The 17,691-nt window shown below is 42.6% G+C and overlaps 2 protein-coding genes across 17 annotated transcripts in view; both read right to left on the reverse strand.

Annotated features, from left to right (window-relative positions):
* The window catches only part of LOC103751826 (O-acyltransferase like protein), a 59,605-nt gene extending 58,877 nt beyond the window's left edge, over nt 1–728 (reverse strand). Inside the window, exon 1 of the mRNA XM_008855381.2 lies at nt 581–728. Within this exon, the coding sequence (XP_008853603.1) occupies nt 581–728 (148 nt within the window). The remainder of the gene's footprint in view (nt 1–580) is intronic.
* A 9,561-nt stretch (nt 729–10,289) lies between these two features.
* The window catches only part of Znf532 (zinc finger protein 532), a 130,902-nt gene continuing 123,500 nt past the window's right edge, over nt 10,290–17,691 (reverse strand). For 14 of the 16 annotated variants that reach the window (XM_029557333.1, XM_029557326.1, XM_008855357.3 and 11 more), the window contains 2 exons: nt 15,258–15,438; nt 11,399–13,886 (listed from right to left, as the gene is read on the reverse strand). In XM_029557333.1, coding sequence (XP_029413193.1) covers nt 13,392–13,886; nt 15,258–15,438 — 676 coding nt within the window. In that variant the 3' untranslated portion in view covers nt 11,399–13,391. Of the gene's footprint in view, nt 13,887–15,257; nt 15,439–17,691 lie in introns of all 16 variants that reach the window. The other 2 variants (XM_029557334.1, XM_029557336.1) reach the window with 2 other exon arrangements.

Genomic DNA, 17,691 nt, shown 5'->3' on the forward strand with positions numbered 1-17,691 from the left:
CACACTTCCGAAGGAAAGGTTACTGCATTGAAAACAAATCTGATTTTGGGCCCTGTTCTGGCAGAAAGGTATGTGTCCCTTTAGCTGTGAGAATAATTTTGGGGAACATACAAAAAAAATTTACAGCTGTCTGGAGTCCAGACAGAGTGCATACAAAGAGGTTTGCCTATGGCCTCGCTAGCCTGAGCCTGTACATTTTCCAGCCCATGCCTTGGTATCTACTATCAAGTATATAATAGGTGAGATGATGCCCTGAATAACAAAGCACTTGTTATCAAAGGCAGACTAAATATTTCAAAAGAGAAGTAAGCCAAGGCATGTCATGCAAAGCAGAATAGGCCAACTTCAACAACAACAAACAGCACAGGATTTGTAAACAATTCTCTCATTACCATGTTGGTTCTTATGAGAGTCATCTGGCTAGTCTGTACAGCATTCTTGCAGTGAAAATTCTCCCTCTTGGATGTCTGAAACAATCTGTAAGCTAACTCATTCTCATGCGTTAGTCTAGCATGCGTCTAGCAAAAATCTCAGACTGTTCTGTGCTCCTCTACCCAGTGGGCCAGGGACACCTACTTACTTCTCAGAGCGTATTCTTTGGGCTTCAGTGAATTCAGATCAGAAAGGAATTCGTCAGTATCTTGCATGCACTTGAGAGAAATGTTTCTTGCAGGAGAAACAAAAGGTAGCTGGAAGAGCAGGCAAGCTAGCAAAGTGAAGGCCATCATTTCTCAACCTGTCAGATCAACCTCCCTTCTTAGACAAAGAGCCTTATATTTATGAAACACTTGTCTATAACATGATGGGGGTAAATGTGACATCTCTCACTCCTTAACAAGCAGAGAGACAAACCGCATCTCCTCAGCCACCTGCAAAGCGGACAGATAAACCATGGAAACCAATTTATATACAACTTGTTATTGTTGAGAGAAGCAGCTCTGTGGATGTGGCGCCCGTCCACCACCTGGCTTCCTTTAGTTATGCAGATTAGCATGTCCAGCTAACATGAATAAGGCTCAGGTTCTTTCTGGATAAATGCTCTGGTGTATCTCTCTGGGTTTAAAAAAAAAAAAAAAAACATACTGATGTTGTGAAGCAGCAGTATTTGGGTTTTACCCAAGAATGATGATAAATCCAACCTCGAAAATGTTTGGCTGAATGGTAAACAAAATGGGCTTTCTTTGTGATCATTGAGAGAGAAAGGTTATACAATTGTTAATGGATTTACTGGACTTTGAAAGCAGTGTCAGCAGGGGAGTGACTCAGCTGCCCTCAGGAAGGAGTTCTTGTGTTAGCAGATGCACACACATACACATGTGTGGGTTTAGAACACATATCTTAGGAAGGAAATGTTGGCTAGTAGTAGTGCGCTTCTGCTTTAAGAAAACAAAATATGTGTGTCTTTAAATAGTAGCCTCTGTATCTCCACTTAAAGGGTGATGCAATGTCTGCACACCTTGTTTATGCTGCCCAAACACATTTGTGATTGTGGGTGGCCATGACTCAGTTGTACTTCCTGCTCCCTGTTCAGAGTATCTTCTAGCATTCCAGATTGCTGGTCTTTCCTTGCAAGCATGCATGTATGTACAAACACACACACACGCACGCACGCACGCACACACACTCGCACGCACATGTGCACGTGCACAAGCACACACTCTCTCATTGTCCCTCATTTGATTCCTTTGCTCTCTCCGGGCTCCGTCTAGAGTGTCCTTATGTGTATGAGTGTTATGCCTGCATGTAGGAAAGTGCACCCGTGTTGTGCAATGCCCATGTAGGACAGAAGAGGCTGTCAGATCCCCTGGGACTGGAGTTATGGACAGTTGTTAGCTGCCATGTGGATGCTGGGATTCGAATCTAGGTCTTCTGCAAGAACAACCAGTATTCTTAACTGCTGAGGCATCTCTCCAGCCCCTTCTACCTATTTTTTAAAAATATTTTATCTAAAAAAATTTTTTTTTATCTTTTTACTTTATGTGTATGAGTATATTGCCTGCATGTGTATAAGGGCACCCATGTCATTCAATGCCCGAAGAGGTCAGAAGAGGGTGTCAGATCCCCTGGAACTGGAGTTACTAATGGTTGTTAGCTGCCATGTGGGTGCTGGGACTTGAACTCAGGTCCTCTGCAAGAGTAGCCAGTGCTCTTAACTGCTGAGCCATCTCTCCAACTCCTACCTTTTTTAAAAAAAACTTTTTTTAAACTGGGCGTAGTGGCACATGCCTTTAATCCCAGCACTTGGGAGGCAGAGGCAGGCAGAGCTCTGTGAGTTCAGGGCCAGCCTGGTCCATATAGTGAGTTCCAGGACAGCTGGGGCTACAGGGAGACCCTGTCTCAAGAAGACCAAAAAAAAAAACTTTTTAAAATTATTGTGTTTATGCCTATATGAGGACATAATGTGTGTGTGTGAAGGATGCACATGTGCCACAGCATGCATGTGGCGACCGCCACTTGGCAATGTTCCTGGAGTCTGTTCTCTCCTGTTGTAGTATGAATGATAAATATCTTCCATAGGCTCATGTCTTTGAACACGTGGTTCCCAGTTGGTGGTGCTATTTAGGGAGGTTATGAAACTTTTATGAGGTGGAGCCTTGCTGGAGGGAGTATATCACTGGGGCTGGGCTTTGAGGGTTTATAGTCTTGCCCCACTTCCTGCTCACCCCCTATGCTTTCTGTGTGCAGTTGAGATGTTATCATTCATCTTCCAGTTCCTGTTGCCATGTCTTACCCACCATTATAGACCTCTGAGACTATAAGCCAAAGTAAACTCTTCTTAAGTTGCCTTTGGTCACAATATTTTATCACAACAACAAAAAAGTAGCTAAAAATACTTTCCACTTTTATGTGGGTTCCAGGGATCAAACTCACATCATCAGGCTTGAGTGGAAAGTGCTTAACCTGATGAGGCATCTCACTGACCTAACTCCTACTTATTCTTTCAGTAAATGTTGGTTCTTCCTTAAGTAACTGTTGGCTCTTCCAGGAAGCCCTCCTGGGCTCCCTCCTGGGTAAGATAGGCCATGGGAATAGTCATTCTCTGTCCGGCCTGGTAACTTTGCATACCCACTAGGCAAGAGCTCTACTAGGGAGCTTTATATTTGGCCTTTTACTTTTTATATTAAGAAAGGGTCTTACTGGCCTTGAACCCACTGTGTAGCTTAAGCAGTCTTTGAACTTACAACCCACCTTCCTCATTTTCCCAAATAGCTACGATCACAGACCTGTGCCACTAGGCCCATAGGAGGCTAGTTCAATTTTGCTATTTGCAAAAATCATAAAATCAGCCTGCCTCTCATGGGTATTTTATAGTATTCTTAGAGCTTAGGACACAGAAACATCATATGGACTCTTCAGTCACGTTGTGTTACAATTAATGTTCAATGCTAATTCTCCTTTTACTTAACCATCTTCCTAGTTTAAAAAACAGTATGTGGAGGGCTGGGGCTACAGCTCTGTGGCAGAGCACTTGTCTCCCATGCATGATGCCCTAGATTCAATATCTAATACTGCTTCTCTCCACAAATGCAAAGGAATTGAAAAAATTTGAATATTTATGAATAGTTACGCAGAAATATCTCTGAGCTCTGGATTTATTCACAAAACGATTGCTGATATATATGCATCAAAAATCAGAATGAGGGGCTGGAGTAATGGCTCAAAAGTTAAGAGGGCATACTGCTCTTACAGAGGACTGGAGTTCTGTTTCCAGTACCCACATGACAGTTTCCAACTACCTGTAACTGTAGCTCCAGGGGATCTGATGCCCTCTTCTGGACTCCACAAGCAGCACCCGCACTAATGTGCACAATACATATCACATCCCCCCGACCATGTGATTTAAAAAAAATAGAACAAATCTTTGAAAACAAAATAGGAATGAGTTGGGTGTGGTGGTGCACAACTTTAACACCAGCACTCAGGAGACAGAGGCAAGCAGATCTCTCAGTTTGAGGCCAACCTGGTCTACATTAGCAAGTTCTAGACCAGCCAGGGCTACATAGTGAGATCCTGTCTCAAAATAGTAATAATAATAACCAGAATGACCATGACTCAGTTGGGAGTGTACTTGTCTAGCATGCAAGAGGCCCTAGGCTCAATCTCCAGCATCATGTAAATCAAGCATGATGGCACATGCCTGAAATCCCAGCACTTAAGAGGTAGAGACAGGCCAGGCATGGTGGCACATGCCTTTAGTCCCAGCACTGGGGAGGCAGAGGCAGGCGATCTTTGTGAATTCAAGGCCAGCCTGGTCTACATAGTGAGTTCAGGTCAGCTGGGACTACAGCTGTCTCAAAAAGACAAGAAAAAATAAATAAATAAATAAATAAATAAATAACAGAAGTTCAACATCATCCTCCACACGACAGGAAGATCAGAAGTTCAAGGCCAGCTTGGCTACATAAGATCCTGTCTCAAGAAACAAGCAAAGAAAAATCTTAGTTTTGGAAAATTAACAGTTTAAGATCTTTCCAATGCTTTTCCCAGCTCCTAAAAAATAAAATGATGTCTAGTTGAAGTTTAAGGAAACTCAAGCATTTCACAAGGATATTTTAGGTACCCATTTTATGCAAGACAGTGTGCTGGGCACAAAAATAGGACAGGAAAATAAATAATGCCTTCCTTTCCTGCCAGCAGGCCTTATCATTTCCTGAAGCAGCAGCTGTCAAATGACCAATGTTCTGAATGCCACGGTCATTTTCAGGAGTTGGCTGGATAAAAGGAAAGAGCATGAGACCTCACCATTTGGCGATGAGTTGCAGAAAACAAGGATCTGTCTTTGTTGACAAAAATAAGGACCAACGTGATGGAAAAAGTGAAGCTAATATTTGCTGCTCTGGGGTAGCAAAATGAAAAATGTCTGGCAGTGAAAGGAAATGGGACTGCAGATTAGGAAACCAGCAAAGTTATGGAACAGCTGAGAATGTTCATTCAGAGGGAGGCAGACAGTTAAACAGAAAACTAGTACCAGGCAGGGTTCATGCTAGGGAGAAAAATAACAGCGCGCAGAGGGAGGTTGGTGCAGTAGGTGGGTGCACTGGCTGCCAGCATGCTTTATTCATTCATTCACTTGTTCATTCACTCATTCACCCTGAAACAGGATCTTGCTACATAGCCCAGACTGGATTGAAATGATCCTACTGTCTCTACCTCCTAAATGCTGGGATTTCTATTGTATATCACAACCACTGCCTGGTGGTCATTACATTTTAGCAAGGGAAACAGGAAGGGCTGTTTGAGCAAGGTGGTTCTGAGCTGTGATTTAGAAAGATGTGGAAAGCCGCCTTGGGAATATACTGAGGGAAGACCATTGCAGAAGAAGAAATAGCAAGTGGCAAGCTTGTGGGATGGGAATGTGAAGGACGCATAGGAAGAAGAGGGAGGGGGTGGTAGGAGGAAGCCTAGGGAGATGAGGCCCAGCAGGTGACAGGATGTGGGGGAGGGATTGGGGATCAGTCTCTCTTCCATTTATCCTAATGAATCCCTTCTGAAATAGCCAACATTATGTAGGTTGGAGGGTTATCAGAGAGCAGCAGAGTTTAAACTTCAGCGTCCCACAAGTGGGTATCCAAGATGGCTCAGGGATTTCTTTTTTTTTTTTTTAACTTAAACATCCATGTTTACTGTTCACAATAGTCAAATATGGAACCTGCCTAGATGCTCATTCACAGATGGAATGGTATATAAATGTGATGTATACAATGGAGCTTAACTCAGGAGCAAAGAGGAATGAAACTATGTCATTTGCAGGGGGAAAAAATGGAACTGGAGATCATCATGCTAAACAAAACAAAATGGACAAATATGCCATATTTTCTCTCGTCATTGAATCTAGATATGTATGTGTGTTTTTACAGAAGCTTAAGGTGCTTTGGTAAAGACTAGAGTTGCCCACCTCCACCCTTCCCTCTGCCGTAACCATGCCTTCTTTTTGCCTTAGTAATACTATCTCAGTTCTATTCAAGGCAGTAGTGCACCCACCTAAAAGACTGTATTTCCTAATATAATTTACATTGGACATAATCGTGAGACTAAGTTTTGGCCACAGGAAATTGAGACTAAGTTTTGGGACTAGGAACTCTGGGACAGGTGCTTAAGAGGACTGATTTCTTTTTCTCTTCTGCTGCTGCCTGGGATGATAACATGATGTCTAGATCTCCAGCAGCCACCTGGGCCACACTTATAGATAGAAGTTATGTAGTATGCAGGCAAGTTGTGCAGGCACAAGCCTGGATCTCTGATCAGTTTATGTCACTGCCTCCATAGAGCCTTGAGCTGCATATTTTCAGATTCCTACTTTGTATAAGTGAGAAATTATCCTCCATCCTGTTTAAGCTGTTGCTATTTAGGTTCCTACATTATATGATGCATAGCCTAACTAATGGATACAGAAACCTTTTTTTTCTTTCTTTTTTTTTTTGGTCTTTTTGAGACAAGGTCTCTCTGTGCCACAACTGGCCTGGATTTGCTACTGGAGACAAGGCTGGCCTCGAACCTCGAACTCACAGAGATCCGCCTGCCTCTGCCTCCCGAGTGCTAGGATTGAAGGCATGTACCATCACACCCGGCAGAAAACTTTTTTCAGATGTGATTCATACTATTCGTTTTTCCTTTTGTTTTGTTTAAGAATATTTTTATTATTACAAAGAGAAGCATTTTTTAACACATTTTTCCAGAAACAATTGAAGCCGGTTACATCAAAAAATATATACAATAAAGTTTAAGGGTGGAAAAGTAGGGATAAGAAATCAAAGACTAAAGCTGGGCATGGTGGCATACATCCTCAATCCCAGCACTTGGGAGGCAAAGCCTGACAGATCTCTGTGAGTTTGAGGCCAGCCCAGTCCACACAGTGAGCTCCAGGCCAGCTGGGGTCACGGAGAAAAGCAAAAAAAAAAAAATCAAAGACCGAAGGATTTCCCAACATGAGGTCAGTTTTGGTGGAATGAAGGTTTCCATTAGCACTGGTTTTTTTTTTTTGTTTGTTTTTTTTTAAATCCTAACTAGTTTATTTGGGCTTGCTAACAGAGCATAGGGTGGGGGTTATTTACAGAAGAGTGAGTGTCCCCCATTATGGCTGTGCTATAAAGTCCACACTCAAATACAGATCCCTGTGACCTCCTGACAGCCCCACAAAATGGTGAGAGAGGTGCCTCATGATTTTCTTGGATTATATATCCTTAGCCCCTCCCACACACACAGCTAAGGTAGACCAATTGGGTGGGAGGGGTAACTGACTCCCCCTCAACTCCTTGGTGAGCATGGGAAGGAGGTGTGACTATAGCTTGCCGGCATAGTGGTCTGAGGACACTTCCAGTTAACACTCCACCCCTTCCTCAACCAACCTCTTCTGCAAAAGTCAGCACAGGGATTTCTTTAAAGATTTTATTTATTTATTTATTTATTTAGTCTTTTTTGAGACAGGGTCTCCCTGTAGCCCCAGCTGTCCTGGAACTCACTATGTAGACCAGACCGGCCTTGAACTCACAGAGATCCTCCTGCCTCTGCCTCCCGAGTGCTGGGATCAAAGGCGTGCACCACCAAGCCCAGCTAAAAGATTTATTTTTATTTAAAAAAAAAGTGTGCATGTGCGTGTGTCTGTGTTGCTATGTGCAGGTGTCCATGGAGGCCAAAAGGTGTTACATCCCCTGAAGCAAGAGTTACGGGTGGTTGTGTGCTGCCCAACATGGGTGCTAAGAACTGAATGCCAGTCCTGTGCAACAGCTGTAAGCAATCTTATCCACAGAGCCATCACTGTAGTCCCAAGTTCACCGATTCCTTAAAGGCAGCTAGCCTCTTTCCCTCTGATCAAACAAGGGCAATTCAAGGGTGATTTTCCATTTGCAGCCACCATAACCAGTGCCTCCAGCATGAATACAGTTAAACTGTCCCTACTACTAGAGAGTCAAGGCAGGAGAGAGATTCAAGTCCAAAACTGGTCACTCCAGGCCTGAGGTTCACCTGCTGGGGGTTAAGAAAATGACCTTCTAGCCTCCATAGGAGTAGTCCACATTTGTCTCCTGACAAAATTCATACTACAGCGGGATCCATTGCAGTGGGAAGGAAGTCTAGATACAGGATTGGTAAAATCAAGATGGGTCAGTTCTGCTTACAGATATATCTTCCACTCTTCCCACAGTAGGAGCCACTCTTCCCGGTGGCAGCAGATGCAGCTGTTTTCTGTTGGCATTTGTCAGCCTCACACCATCCTCTCCAGTCAGCAAGTCTCTGCCTGCTTTGTTCTTTCCTGTAAATGATATTCATTCTCCAGAAATAACTAGTCTAATTAAGCCTGACGTGGTGATTGGAAAAATCACTTGGGCTAAACCTACAATTTCTGGAACTGAAAGGAAGGTGTATGGACTCTAAATATAGAATCTTTTTCTAACAAAATCTTGTAAACATGGTGGTCTTTCTTATGTTTAGAAACAGATCTAACATGGTATTGTAATTTACAATCCTAAGAAAAGCTCCAGGATAAACAGCTTGTTATAAAACAGCATAGCAAATTGAATAATCAGTTCCTTTAAATATCATGAAACGTTATAAATAGTGCCATGTCATGACTTGAAGCTAACCTCATAGATTGAATTTAGAATCTGGTAAAGAATATTTTCCCCCTTTGGGGGAAGAGAGATGATTCCAGGATAAACCTGGTGAGTTGAGTTGCCAGGAAAGGGTAAAATGTAGACTCCTAAGCACCTGTTTCATCCACAGCCTACCTGGAGGGATGCAATGCATGCTCACAAGAAAACAGGTATAGCGCTTTCTTCACCTTATCTGTCCTGCTGTGTGCCCATGCTTGTGACAGTGGCCACGCCCTGCCCTCGCAATGTCCTGCTACTGGGGGGTCCTGTTCCATGACTCACACACCCATGCCTGCTAAGGCTTCTGAGGCTTGAGGGTGGATTTATACTTGGCTAGTTCTGGAGTGCCTCAATATCCTTTGTTCTAGCCCTTGGTTTTGTATAGACTCCCTTCCTGAATTATCTTAAAGTTAAACCTTTCCTACAGTGCTGTGTCTTATAGGGACCTTCATTGAAATGAGATTTAATGTTGGAACACACTCAAATCGTCCCTTCCAAAGAAGGCAGCAAATGTTAAGTGAGCAGATTTCCAGAAAAATGTAACTGGGTTATCAAAGTTTCATCATTCAATGTTTGAGGGGGTTTTGTTCTTATTTTGTTTAATTTTACAAGTTTTTTCATTTTTAAATTGTGTGTATATGTGTGTGTCTGAGTATAGGTATTGTAGATATGAGTGCAGGCACCCTCAGAGGTCAGAAGAAGATACTGGATCCCCTGAGGCTGAGTTGTAGTGGCTGTGAGTCACCCAATGTAGGTGCTGGGAACCAAACTCAGGTCCTCTGCAAGAGCAGGAAGGGATCTTAACCACTGAGCCATCTCTCTAGCCCCATGTGTCAAGACTTCTTGATTTCCTTTTTAAATTTCTATTTGTAAAGTTTTCAAGACTTCTATAACTATCTTTATACCACTGTGGTCAGGAAAGACACTTGATATGTTTTCAGTCCTCTTAAATTTGTTCAGCTAGTAAGAATCTATCTTAGAGGGTGTCTCATTGTGTAGTTGAAAAGGATGTGTTGTTTTCTGTTGGTGCTGGATCGAATGTACTATATGTCTTTTAGATTGCCAGGTATAGTGGCATAATCCCAGCACTTGGGAGGCAGAGGTAGGTAGATCTCTCTGAATTCAATGCCAGCTTGGTGTACATATTGAGTTTCAGGCTAGCCAGGGCTTTACAGTGAGACTCTACCTCAAAAAAAAAAAAAAAAAAAAAAAAACAGATGGCTCAGCAGTTAAGAGCACTGGCTGCTTTTGCAGAGGACCCAGGTTTGGTTCCCAACACCCACATGGCAACCACATGTCTTTTAGATCTATTTTGTTCAAATCATAATTGAGGTCCAATGATGCCTTAACTACTTTTTCTGGAAATGACCCTTGTTGATGGTGGGGTATTAAAGTCCCCTGCTATTTTTGTATCATAGTCTCCCTCCAAATCTGTAAGCCTTTCTTTATATATTCAGATGTCTCAATGTTGAGGGCATATGTTAACAAGTGGTAAAGTCTGCTAATGAACTGACTTTTTCATTATAGAATGTCTTTGTCACTGCCATTTCTGGCTAAGTCCATTTTGTTTTCCTGTCCCTGAGCTCTTTTCTTTTGCATCTGCATGAATACCTGTCACTTCCCATCTCTGTGTATCCTGACAGGTAGTTCTCCTATAGGTAGCATATAGTTGAGCTTAAAAAACAACAACAAAAAACCCACTCAGACAGTCTGCTTCTTTATTGGAAAATATGACCAATTTAAATACAAAGCAGCGAGTGATAGGTAAGAACTTAATATTGCTGGCTGGTCATTTGTTTTCTGGTTTGGGAGTTCTACTTCATGTGTTCCTCTTCTGTCTTCCTTTGTGGTTTGGTGGTTTTCCATCGTGGTGGCTTTAAATCCCTGTTCATGCTTTGTGCATCAACAGATTTTTGCTTTGTAGCAAAATGGAGAGAACTAAGGTCATGTGGTCACAGCTCTGTGGCTTACAGTTGCCTTCAGTAAGGATGTGAGGCTCATAGTCAGGGGAGGGCTTCAAAGAAAACAAGACTGAAGGAGCCATTGATGTAAAGAATGAATTATACCTAGAGAGGAGCCAAGGTTTACTAAATGATCTATGTTAAGATTAAGAGCTACAGTCTGTAACCTTTACAGCTTCTGAGAGTTGCTGTGTGTGTGTTTGTGTGTGTACATGTACGTATGTATGTACAAGCACATCTGGCACACACATCTATTTTCAGACTATCTTTTGGATTAACTGAAGAGTTCTTCTAAGTCATATTAAGTTCTTCAGGCACATTTTCCATCTTTCCCCTGCTAAGTAGGCATCTCTTTTCTAAAGGGGCTCACAGCATGAGTATATTAATACTAGCTGCCCAAAGTTGGCAAGTGAAGATTTCACTGTTAGATCTTCCCAGAGCCCTGGCAGCAGTGGGGAGTACATTGTTCTTTGGGTGAGAATTTGCAGAAATGTAGTCGTGTGGTCTAAGCCTACATTTTTTTCCTTTTCTCACTTTTGTGTCATTGTGCTTCCATTTTCTTTCTTTCTTTCTTTCTTTCTTTTTTTTTACATTGCTATTACTATTATTGGTAAAATAAAATCACCCAATCAAAGACAAAAACCTGTCTTGAATGTTTATCTAAAACTCAGCTCATCTCTTTATTGGTGTTTAATCTGAACCTTCAGGAAAAAATTGGGCATTTAAAAAGCTCCTCTTGTACCCTTCTAAACCAAGCAGATGTTAATTCCACATTATGGAATAATTCTAGGTATTTACACTTCTAGGTTATCTTATAAAAGTCATAGTGCCCAAACAAAAGCTCCAGTATCATATTTCGCACATAATTTTATTGAATAAATGAATATTTGTCAATATGTACATCACCACAAAGAGCGAGCACTAGATTGAGAGCAAAAGATTTGAGTTCTAATACGCAAAGCCACTTATCAGCTATGAGGGCTTGGGCAAAGAACTGATTCTGAGCTCAGCTTCCTCAACTGTAAAACTAGGCTGTGCAGACCTGCGTGGCCACCACACAGGTTTATTGCAAGGTTCAAAAGCAGGAACATGTGAAAGTGCCATGAATACACTGGGAGCAATACAGATATAACAGGTAACAGCAATTGAATTTCAAGTTGAAGAATATTTTCACACCTTGGATTGTACCGATGTAGTCAACAGAAAGTGGCAGAGTAGCTGGTCACCGACGAGAATGAATAAGCCATTCGTTAGAGTGGAAAAAAATTCTGTAATATCCTGTAGCCTGTCCCAGCAATCAGTCACTTCCCAAACTTTAGGAAGATATCAGACCCACTGCCAATAACTCTTCTATAGAAGCACAAGGGCCAAATGTCCCTTGTTTATTTACATGTGAAATGTGTTTAATACAGTTATGATGGATGTAGTGCATACACCTGACAGCAGCAAGACCTTTCGAGGAACTGAATGTTGACTACAGTCTATCATGCAAGTATCTCTATATACACAAAAGAATTTCTTTGCTTAGGAAAACAAAAAAGTATAAAACATATTGGGGATAAATACAAGATATAAAATGCAACAGAAAACACGAAACAAAAACCAAAAAAAAAATATATATATATATATATAACTTTCCCAGAGAACTATACACAGAAGGAACAGAAAGAAGAGCACCTCCATAGTGCTTCAGGGAGGCAGGGCCACAGATAGCAAGCTACGCTACTGAAATGACTGAAGGAAACCCAGTGGCTCAGTGCTTCATCTATGGCCAATTGCAGAGTGCGGGCTGCTGCATTGATAGGTCGGTGGGTGAAGTTGTGCATCCCAACTCTAAGTACCAGAACATTTGGCAGTAGCACCCAAAACAGGAAACGCCAACTGTGTAGAGAGCAAAGGGTGGAGTCAACCATGACTTTTTTTTTTCCTGTCAAGAGCCAGAGAAATACTTGATATTCTTAGTTGTATCTCTGTAATAGTTAATAAGTTACATGACAAAACCTGACAAGAGAGCTATAGGTCTAACTACATATTTGTAACTTTTACAGTAGTCCAGCCCTTTCCTAGCCACTTCTCCTTGTGCTCTTTCAGTCAGCCTTGCAAGCTTGCCCAGAAAAATCAACAAGCCCATTTCCCCCTGTATTCTTCTTCATTCTTCAAGATGGAATTCAGGAAGTCCACGTTTCCTACTGGATTCCTAGCCTGTCTGACCCACTTTGGAGAATGAAGGGACCTGCAAGGCTGCTTTAAATGCCATTGAGCATGGCTCAGGCCATGCCCTCACCGGGGTATAGTTGTCCCCAGAGCCCTTGCTCGCTAGGAGCAGGCATGCAGAGTGTGGTGCTAAGACACTTAAAAGTTGCTAGTGTTATGAAACCCACAATCACCTACAATTTATGTGGTGAGCTCTAAAAATTAAAAACACTAAAAAAGGCGTTGTGTTAGCCCGTAATTATTGAACTCATTCAAATTCGTAACATACAAAATGGTTGGTTTGAATTCACGAACTGCCCCTGTTACTAGAACTCTGTTTAAAGAAACAGTACAAAAAAGAAAAATTCTAACCCAAAAAAACCTCAAAAACATTTTCCACCAAATACTGATACAAACATGTAACAAAGAGTATAAAAAGTTATTTAAATATATACAAACTCTTTTAAACTCAAATACTGCCTTAATAGTTATGGGGAGGGACACATCTGGGAGGTGAAGGGACGTGGAAAGAATATATTGCAACAGCCTAGACAGTACTGTTAACTCTATTATACTTCAAACTTTGTAACAAAAACGTCTTGTTTTTAATTCCAATGTGGATCGGCTTTTCCCTAAGGAGTACCTGTGGCTATTTTTCAGCTGAACTCATTCTTTTGGATTTAATGAAGGCCATGCCATGTGTCCTCATGTGAGTGTTTAAGGCAGCTTCCGTTTCAAAAGTCTTGGCGCATACTTTGCACTTCCTGTCTGACACTGCGCCTTCAGCAGCCTCGTCCTCCAGGCTGGGCTTATTCTCTTGCTGGCTGTCTTCCCCAGCCCCGTTCTGCTTGGACACAGGCTGAGGTTCCTTTAGCTTGTGCACGATGAAGAGGTGCCTGGACAGGGAGACGTGGGATGTGTAGCAGAGGCCGCACTCCCGGCACTGGTAGGAGGAGCCGTCCGACTTGTGCTGAGGAATATGTTCGTGGAACTGCAGCAGGTTTTCGGTTGTGAAGCCGCACACGGCACACTTGTGAACCTTAAAGACGTTGATCTTCAGCTTCTTCAGTGGCTGAGTGATGGCTCCTCTGGGAGGCCTGAACTCTAAAACCGGTTCTTCCAACTTCCGCTTGGGACTGGGAGCCTTTGAGGGGGGACAAAAACAAGAGAAAAAAATGAAACAACTGAAGCTGGTGGGCTCTGTGCTTGTTGAATGATGCAGGCCAGGAAAGCAGATACCAGGCTCAGTGGGGTTTGAGGGTTTTAAAAGGGTAGATCCATATCTCTGCCACTCCACAAATAGGGGGAGTTTTTGTTTTCCCAGAAATCACAGGGCACAACAGTGAACAAGGAGCCCTGCCTGGTGCACCTTGGGTTCCAGAGGAGCAGGGCAGACTAATACAGATTACAGCATCTAGGGCCTGTCACACCAAGAGAGACAAAGCCACGGCATGGAAAGGCCTGTGTGAAGAACAGCTGGGACTGGCCATGGGATGCGATATGGCATGGTCATAGCAGGCCATGGTGACTGGTGTGGATAGGGGCCTGGCACGGTGACCGGAGTAGTCCCAGACATCAGAAGCTGAGTGCCAAAGCCCAGGTGGAAGCAGGCCTATGTGCTCAGAGATAGCAGGGTGGACTGGGGCAGGGTGGTCAGAGAGTACAGCAGATGAAGGCTAAGGGGAGAGGAGGTGGGGGAGCCACTGCATATTCCAACAGACCTAGCATCTGTTCCTCCCCCTGGCAGCTGTCCATCCCCCTCTTCTCCTCCAGGATCTGCCTTTCTCCTTCCATCTAGCTTTCAAAACCCCTCAGTTCTCTCTACCCTAGGACATCTCTCTGACCACCTCCACCTACAGCTACCTCTACACAGGCTTCAACTTCTCTTGGGGAAGGACTGTCTTAATGCCATAGCAATTTGACTTAAGTTTATAAGGTGTATACTTAACCATTAACTATTGAAGGATGTCTTGGGCAAATGTTTTTAGCCACGACACCAAGGCCAGTATTGGCTGCTGCATGGTGCTTTCATGAACTCTAACAGCATGTGGCACACACGGTTGCTTGGTGCATGGCTCCTGGATGTGCACATCGTTGGCTGACTGAGGTCTAGGTCAGTTACTACTCAGGAATGAGGCACAAATGTGTGAGTTTACCTTTTACCATTATGAAGAGAATTAAAAGATCAGTTTAGATACCTGTCACTGCTGATATAGCCAAAGAAAAAGAATCTAACCTCAACACATTCCTTTGGGAGGTGACAACTTCCCTAAGTCAACCAATAATGTGGTAAGTTATGAGATCTCCTGGGCTGTTTTGGAAGGATACAGAAAAAAAAAAAAATTAGAAAAGGTTACTTTTCCGGAGCAGCTGGAAAATCAGGATGGGTGCTCTATAGAAGGTTGCTGTATTCCTCTGAATGTTTAAAACTGTGACTATTTAAAATATAGATGAGAAAGAAGGGGAAGCAAGTGAGCACAGGTTATGGAGAAAGAACAGAGTTTCAATGTTTGACCTTGGCATCTTCCTTTATTTCGGTTTCTTCTTCCTCTTCCTCCTCCTCCTCTTCCTCCTCCTCCTCATTGGTGGCTTCCGTCATTTCTTTCAAGTCAGGATCCTTGATCCCGTGCATCAGCTGTATGTGCTTCTCTAGCATTAGCCGCTTAGTGAAGGTCCTACGGGAGTCTGGGCAGTGCCTGGGAGCATAAAACAGGGAGGGGAACCATGGCTGCTGAGGGATCTGGCCAACAGCACATGCTCACAGCTCAGAAAAACTGAACTAATGCTGGGGGCTCCAAATAAAATCAGCAGTTTGCTATGGTTCTCACGTCCCTCTTGTGAAAAGCACCTACCCCTAGCCTTCTATAAAAGCTCTGTTGAGGGCCTACAAGATGGCTTAGCAAGAAAAGATACTTGCAACCAAGTCTGAGGACCTGAGTTCAATCCCCGTGACCCAGATGGTACAAGAGAGCTGACTAGTCCTCTGACATTTACACACATACACTTGTACATGGACTTACACATACACACAATAAATGTAAAATAAAATAAAACAACAGCTTTTAAAAAATATTTTTAAGGGGCTGGAGGGATGGCTCAGTGGTTAAGAGCACTGACTGCTCTTGCAGAGGACACAGGTTCGATTCCCAGCACCCACATGGCAGCTATGAACTGTCCTTAACTCCAGTTCCAGGGGAATCTGAAGCCCTCTTCAGACTTCCACAGCATTGCACGACATGGGTGCACTCACATACATGCAGGCAATATATTCATACACATAAAATAAAAATAATAAAAAAAAGGATATGCATACTTATAAAAAAATTTTTTTTAAATTTTATTTATTTTTTGGTCTTTTTGAGACACGGTCTCCCTGTAGCCCCAGCCAGCCTGGAACTCACTATGTAGACCAGGCTGGCCTTGAATTCACAGAGATCCACCTGCTTCTGCCTCCCAAGTGCTGGGATTAAAGACATGTACCACCACGCCTGGCATGATTTAAAAAATATTTTGTTATTTTTATTTTATGTGTATGAGTGTATTGGCTACATGTATGTAAGTGTACCCATGTTGGGCAGTACCTGAGGAGGTCAGAAGAGGGCATCAGATCCTCTAGAACTGGAGTTACAGATGGTTGTTAGCTACCATGTAGATGCTGTGAACAGAACTCAGATCCTCTGGAAGAGTAGCAAAGACTCTTAACCACTGAGCCATTCCTCTGGTCCACTTGATTTTTGTGTCCTCATAGGAATAGGCTAATTTGGTTCAGGCAGAATATTTGTTTTTCTGCTTTTGGTTAGATCATGATTTATTTGTAATTCTAGATGCCCTCAATCTTTAAAAAAAAAAAAAAAAAAAAAAAAAAGGAGAATATTAAAATTTCAATGACTTGGAACACCCTCTCGGAATTTACATCATGACAGATGCTTTGGATTGAAGAGAGCCCCTCCTGGCCCCCCATTAGGTTCTGGTTAACTCTCCCTGTCCCCTCTGGATGAAAGACAGAATGTCTAGCCTAGATTTATCAAAACACAAATGTAACATACATTTATAATCATGACACCTGAAAATGTTCATTCATTAAGTAGATTAAAATGCATGAAACAGGCTATCCAAGACAGGTCAATTACTTAAATTTTGTAATTTTGAAGATGATTTCTTGGAAATATTTTAATTTACTGTTTTCTTAAGAAAACAGCCCCCAAACAAATTTAATCAAGTTAATGACCGTGGTGATTACAGGTGCTCTATGTCAGACATCAAGAACACCTCTGCAGTAGCCAGGTGTGTACACACCTGTAATTCTAGTAAGTAGGAGGCTGAGGGAGAAGGGTCACCAGTTTGAGACCAGTCTGGGCTATAGAGTGAGACTCTATCTTAAAATGCCAAAAAACCAAGACATAAAACCTACTGCATTTGGATGAAAACACCTCAGTTCCTCAGACCCACATTTGTTACCTTCATAAGGGTTCTGAGAATTTTTTTTTTTTGACTGTCCCCAAATGCTGGAGACTTGACCTTTTTTTTTTTTTAAGTTTTTTGGTCTTTTTGAGATAGGGTCTCCCTATAGCCCCAGCTGGCCTGGAACTCACTATGTAGACCAGGCTGGCCTGCCTTATTCACCTGCTTCTACCTCCCAAGTGCTGGGATTAAAGGTGTGCACTACCACACCTGGCTCTGGTGACTTCATTTTAAGAGATTGTCTGTGGGGCAGCAGTGAGACGCAGCCCTACAGAGCAAATGCTTTCAAGCATAAAGGGTTTTTTCCTTTGTTATTATGCCATGCATGTAGAGGTCAGAGGACAACTCTGTGGAATTGGTTCTCTCCTTCCACCTTTAAATGGATTCAGAGGATTGCGCTCAGTTGTCAGGCTTACTGGGCAAGCACCTTTATTCACTGAACCATCTTACCAGCTCCCACATAAAAGTTTTTTGCCAGCAGTAAATGA

Source organism: Nannospalax galili, unplaced genomic scaffold, assembly GCF_000622305.1.
Source record: "Nannospalax galili isolate Female #2095 unplaced genomic scaffold, S.galili_v1.0 scaffold567, whole genome shotgun sequence".
Taxonomy (NCBI): domain Eukaryota; kingdom Metazoa; phylum Chordata; class Mammalia; order Rodentia; family Spalacidae; genus Nannospalax; species Nannospalax galili.